The following is a 5,603-nucleotide window of genomic DNA, read 5'->3' as shown; positions in this document are numbered from 1 at the left end:
ACTTCTTCGAAACGAGGTCTTTAACGCCATCGTGTTAATAGGAAAAAGTTTCAGCACTTCTTACAAAAACACTCCTGCAGCTTTTTGCCAAGAAGAACATTGGGATACAATAACCCTGAAAAGGTACCTCGGGCTTATGTGCCTTAGCTAAAAAAAAAGCAAATCGATCACATTGATCTATCTTCTTTACTAAACTTGACAAACCACGTTGCCGGCATAGGTCCTTTGCTCTAGCCTTCACTTTAGCTAGATGAATAAAGGTGAACTTGTTAAACACAGAACTAACGGTCCACCGTCCTTTTTTCACGATTTTTCCAAGCACAGCAAATCCTCCCTCTTTATCTGAAGGCACCGCACATAGTTCATTGTCACTAGAAAGTTTATGGTCCGGCCTAACAGATGGCTGGTCACAGGCGTACCGCGTTGAAGCACGTCAAGTCCTTTCGAGATGCACGTCAGTGTCTTGTTGGAGACTAGACACACTTCTGACAATGGCTGAGAGGTCTTCTTTCGACGGCGAATTTGAATTTTAACGTCCCCTGCACCAAGCCCGGAAGCAAAACACCTTTCTTGAATCCATTCGATGGAAGCCAGCTTAAGTCAGCTGGGTATCCGGAGCCAGCCTTGGTCTCCGTGGCTGAAGGCATCCGTAGAAAACGCAAGGCCAACGACCGTGTAAACGATGGTGTTGACGGACGGGAAAACAGCAACCGTGAAAAAATTGCTGTTGTTCCGTACATGCATCACATCACGCACCGCTTGAAAAAGGTTGGGCGCATGGGGGTGCGTGTAGTTTTTGCTGCAGCACATAAGCTTCCTCAGCTGGCAAAGTTGACGCGTGCTGCAAGACACAAGAAACGACTGTGCTAAAACGAAGCACAGAACTCGGTTTGTTAATTGTGTCAGTAGCGTTGTCTACAATATCCAGCTTTCATGTGGCGCTTGTTATATAAATCGAATCGTGAGATGTCCCAATGGCAGATTATGTGAGCATGCGTGCAACGTACGTAACGGGAACGATATTTTTCTTTATTTTTGCCGCAACAGGTCAGCAGATGTGGGTTCAAGGTACAGCTTGCCAGCGCAACTGTAATTGATAAACACAGAGATGACCACCCAAGAATAAATATTGAAGGTTTAAGCATAGCGCGTGATCACCTGTCTTGTGTGAGTAAACCTTCAGTTACCCTGTCAGATAAGGAGCTCGGGTTTGTAACTAGCAAGGACGACGATACAGCATGATGGCCAGAACAAGAAGAACGATCGGTTTATTCAGTCACTGATTATATAGGCGCACGATAGTGCGCCGAGAATATCTGCGCATGTCCGATGCGCAGTCGTGATGCAGTAGCCTTGCCGGATACATCCTTTCCGTTAACAAAGAAATTACACACCCACCGAAACAGTGGTAAGTACATGGCACTTCAAAAAACGATATCAGACACTTGGTTAAAGTCCTTGTCATAATGAAGACGCTGTGGTGGCTTCACGGTTCGAGTCGACCTTCTCAAAGCTGGCGTCGGTGGTGGAGTTGACTGACGCACCACAGGTGGCGAAGGGTCGCCCGACGTCGGAACTTCGCGACGTCGGCCGTTGGCTGGCGAGGTTGAAGTTGCCACTGTCGGATGGCCACCAACGTTGTCCGCTGGGCTGGTATCAATGTCGTCGTCGCTTTCCTCGATGAACCGTTCGCCAGTTTGAAGTAGGTGACGACGGTTGCGCCTTAACAGCTTCTGGTCCTCCGTTTTGACAAGGTAGGACCTTGGATATGGCGAACCCACCACTTGAGCTTTTCGGGACCATGCAGCGTCTCTGAGCCTCACGACGACACCCTTCTGCAGAGGAGGCAAAGGTCTTCCCCCTTGGGCCTGGCTGTGCTTTTTGACGTCGGTTGCGGTCACCGCACTGAAGTCCGGGAGGTTGGCGCGAAGGCGCCTTCCTTGCAGTAGTTCACCAGGGGATCGCCCGTCCTCCAGTGGGGTAGAGCGGTAGGCCAGCAGGCCCAGCCAGAAGTCGTCGCCCGAATCTGCAGTTTTTTTCAAGATGCGCTTCACAACCTGCACACCTTTTTCCGCAAGCCCGTTTGACTGCGGATAATGAGGGCTTGAAGTGACGTGCGTGAAGTCGTACTTCCTTGAAAACAAAAGAAATTCATGGCTGGAAAATTGTGGGCCGTTATCAGTACATACTTCGACGGGCACGCCAAATCTGGCAAAAATAGCGCTCAGTGCTGCGATGGTTGATTGCGCCGACATGTCAGGTAGTTTCTGAACTTCCGGAAAGTTTGATAAGGCGTCAAAGACAACGATGTACGAGTCCCCCGCAAACGAAAAAATATCAGCTCCAACTCTATGCCATGCACAACCTGGCACGGGCCGCATTTGAAGCGCTTCCTTGGGCTGTTTGTAAGCATACTTGCGGCATGTAGGACAAAGTTGCACCATGGAAGCAATCTCAGCGTTAAGCCCCGGCCAAAACACGAGGCGTCTGGCCCTTTCTTTGCATTTTTGCATGCCGAGGTGACCTGCATGGATTTTTTCAAGCATAGTTTGTCGCATGCTTATCGGAATAACAACCTTCGACGCCTTTAAAAGTATTCCGTTGACAAATGAGAGTTCTTGCTCAAAAGGCTTTAGTTCACCTTGTACTGGAAGCCCCACCGACAAACTTGCGATCACCGACTGTAGGTAGCGGTCACGAGCCGTTGCCGCTTGCAGTTCTTTCTGCGTTGCTTCTGTGACACGGTAACCTAGAAGCTGGATTGCGTGAACTTCCACGTCGGTAGTAGCACCAGCCTCGTCTTGGTTGTCAGCAGTTGACCGGGACAACATGTCAGCAAGAACAAGGTGCTTCCCAGGAATATACTGCAAAGCAAAATCATACTTGAACAACCTCAGAAAGAACCGTTGAAGGCGAGGTGGCATGTCACTAATTTCCTTTTGAGCAATTGACAAAAGTGGCTTGTGGTCCGTTTCAATTGTGACTTTCTGGCCGTAGACGAACTGGTGAAATTTTTCGCATCCAAAGCAAATTCCTAGAGCCTCCTTTTCTATCTGTGCGTACAGTTTTTCTGCCTTAGCCAGTACTCGAGATGCGTAAGCTACGGGCCGCCACTCGTTATTGTGACGTTGCAGAAGAGCGGCGCCGACGCCGTCCTTCGATGCATCGCAAGACAACTTTGTTTCCCGTCGTGGGTCAAATATTGCGAGCACGGGAGCAGTGGTCAGAATTTGCGTGACGCTTTTCCACTCTTTGGCGTGGTTTTCTGTCCACTCAAACTCAGAGCTGGCCTTGATAAGAGTTCTTAACAGGGCCGTTCTTTCAGATAGCTGCGGCACGAACTTCCCAAAGTAATTCAACACACCAAGCATACGTTGAACATCGGCCTTGCATGTTGGCACTGGCATTTGAACCAAACTTTTTACGAGCCCTGGATTTGGGGATATGCCGTTCGCACTTATGATATCACCCAGAAACCGTAGCTCTTTTACGCCAAACTTGCACTTGTGCGGATTAAACGTTAACCCAGCTGTTTCAGCAGTTTTCAGGACTGCTCCCAGGCGCTCATCATGCTCTTCCTTCGTTGAGCCCCAGACCAGGATGTCATCTATATATATGAGCACGCCTGGCAGACCGTCAAATATCTGACAAAGTGCCTGCTGAAACACCTCAGGTGCAGATGAGATGCCAAAAGGTAGCCTTAGAAAACGGTATCTGCCGAAAGGCGACGAGAACGTACAGATCTTTGATGTTTTCTCGTCCAAAGGCACCTGATGAAAGCCGGCGTTTGCATCCAAACAGCTAAAATAAGTAGCTCCGGTTAGCCGTGCTTCCAAGTCCTCGCGTCTGGGTAAAAGGAAATGCTGCCTCTTGATATACTTGTTCACTCTTCTGGGGTCCATGCAAACCCTTAGAGCACCGTCTTTTTTTTTCACCAGTACCAGAGGGCTTACCCAGTCGGTTGGCTCATTTTCTTTGACGATGATGCCCTCCCGGGTCATTCGCTGTAGTTCCTTCTTCAGAGGTTCCTGAAGTGCAAGTGGAACCCGGCGAGCAGGCTGAACGACCGGAACCGCGTCTGGATCCAGGACCATTCTGTACAGAGTTTTCAAGCAGCCGAGCCCTTGGAACAGGTGCCTGAAATCTTTCAAAAGTTCATACTCAGACGAGGCATTGACATCGTCCACCGTACGTCGAACCAACCCAAGCGCTTCACTGGCATCGAGCCCAAGGATGGCTTGGCGCCCATTCTTTACGATGAAAAATTTCACGCTTATCTCGGTGGTTCCGACAGACACTTTCTGTGACGTTGTTCCATAACTTGAAATAACGCCCCCGTTGTAGGCGCGCAACACTGACCCGGTTGGTTGCAACGCTTCTTTGGATCCAAGCTTACGGTACGTTGTAAATGGAAGTAAGCTTGCCTGCGAACCGGTGTCCACTTTGAACGTCACTTCTCTGCCATTTACTCGAGCCTTGATTGTCCAGTCTTTCTTGCGACAATTTTCGGCGCCGATTTCGAGAATCTCAAAGTCATTCTCATCGAGATTAGCTACTTCGCTAACAGCGGTAGACTTCTGGCAACAACTTGCAAAGTGGTTGTATTTGCGGCAAGAATGACATAATTTACCATACGCGGGGCATTGCTTAGGTTTATGTTTGCGGTTGCACTTCCTGCAGCAAATATCTTGATTATCGCGACTCTGCTTTTTTTTCCGCTGCTGCCGTTTTTTCGTCACCGTTTCGCCCCTTGAAACGGCGTCAATGCTCTCTTCCGTCCTATTCCAAACTAGGCTCCTTAGTGCCGCTGCTTCTGCCGCTTTACACATTTCCTCGGCTTTTAGTAGCGTCAGGCCTCTCTCGGCAAGCATTCTTTCACGCAGCTTTGGGTTGTTCGTACCAAACACAATTTGGTCTCTAATCAGTGAATCGTGCTGATCCCCAAAGTTGCACTGTGTCGCCTGCTTCTTTAAGTACCGCACAAACTTCTCAAAAGGTTCTTTCTCCGCCTGGCTTCGTGTACGAAAAACATATCTTTCGTGAATTTCATTGCTCACCTCGGAGAAGTAGGCGTCGAACTTCTGCACGACCGTGTCGTAACATTCCTTGCTTTCTTCGGGGCCGTACTGAAAGTTGTTGAAGATGTCGAGCACTTCGTCTCCCGCGAAGCTCAGCAAGAGTGCCACTTTCGAGGCGTCACTTCTCGGGGCCTTCTCGACTGCCGTTGCTTGCAGAAAAAGCTCGAACCTTTGCTTGAAGCGCTTCCAATTTTCAGACACGTTGCCCGATAGGCGCAATGGCTCCGGCGGCTTCAGTAGGTCCATGGCGATTCCGCGCCGTTGCTGCCGTGCTTCGGTCCGCGGCGGCCACTTCTGACACCATGTAACTAGCAAGGACGACGATACAGCATGATGGCCAGAACAAGAAGAACGATCGGTTTATTCAGTCACTGATTATATAGGCGCACGATAGCGCGCCGAGAATATCTGCGCATGTCCGATGCGCAGTCGTGATGCAGTAGCCTTGCCGGATACAGGGTTCTTGGAATGCGGCACATGCTGTGGGGTAATTATTAAATGCGAAGCATTTCTTAGCGAACCTCA

At 49.6% G+C, this 5,603-nt stretch overlaps 1 protein-coding gene across 3 annotated transcripts; it reads right to left on the bottom strand.

Moving 5' to 3' along the window:
* Positions 1–1,242: 1,242 nt before the first annotated feature.
* LOC119389770 (uncharacterized protein K02A2.6-like) lies at positions 1,243–5,529 on the bottom strand. Of its 3 annotated transcripts, none has more exons than XM_049413746.1 (3): positions 5,058–5,529; positions 2,642–2,864; positions 1,243–2,026 (listed from the first exon to the last, which is right to left on the bottom strand). In XM_049413746.1, the coding sequence occupies exons 1-3, from the start codon at positions 5,322–5,324 to the stop codon at positions 1,425–1,427; spliced, it is 1,092 nt and encodes a 363-aa protein (XP_049269703.1). In that variant the 5' UTR covers positions 5,325–5,529; the 3' UTR covers positions 1,243–1,424. The 3 variants fall into 3 exon arrangements, with proteins under 3 accessions (XP_049269703.1, XP_049269695.1, XP_049269688.1); XM_049413738.1 differs by adding an exon at positions 3,954–4,144 and having other exon boundaries at positions 1,243–2,864; positions 5,058–5,124; XM_049413731.1 differs by having other exon boundaries at positions 1,243–2,864; positions 5,058–5,525.
* Positions 5,530–5,603: the final 74 nt, after the last annotated feature.

The sequence above is a fragment of the Rhipicephalus sanguineus genome, chromosome 1, assembly GCF_013339695.2.
Source record: "Rhipicephalus sanguineus isolate Rsan-2018 chromosome 1, BIME_Rsan_1.4, whole genome shotgun sequence".
Classification (NCBI taxonomy): Eukaryota; Metazoa; Arthropoda; class Arachnida; order Ixodida; family Ixodidae; genus Rhipicephalus; species Rhipicephalus sanguineus.
Note: the sequence above shows the minus strand (reverse complement) of the source record. Positions and strands in the feature narration are given on the sequence as shown.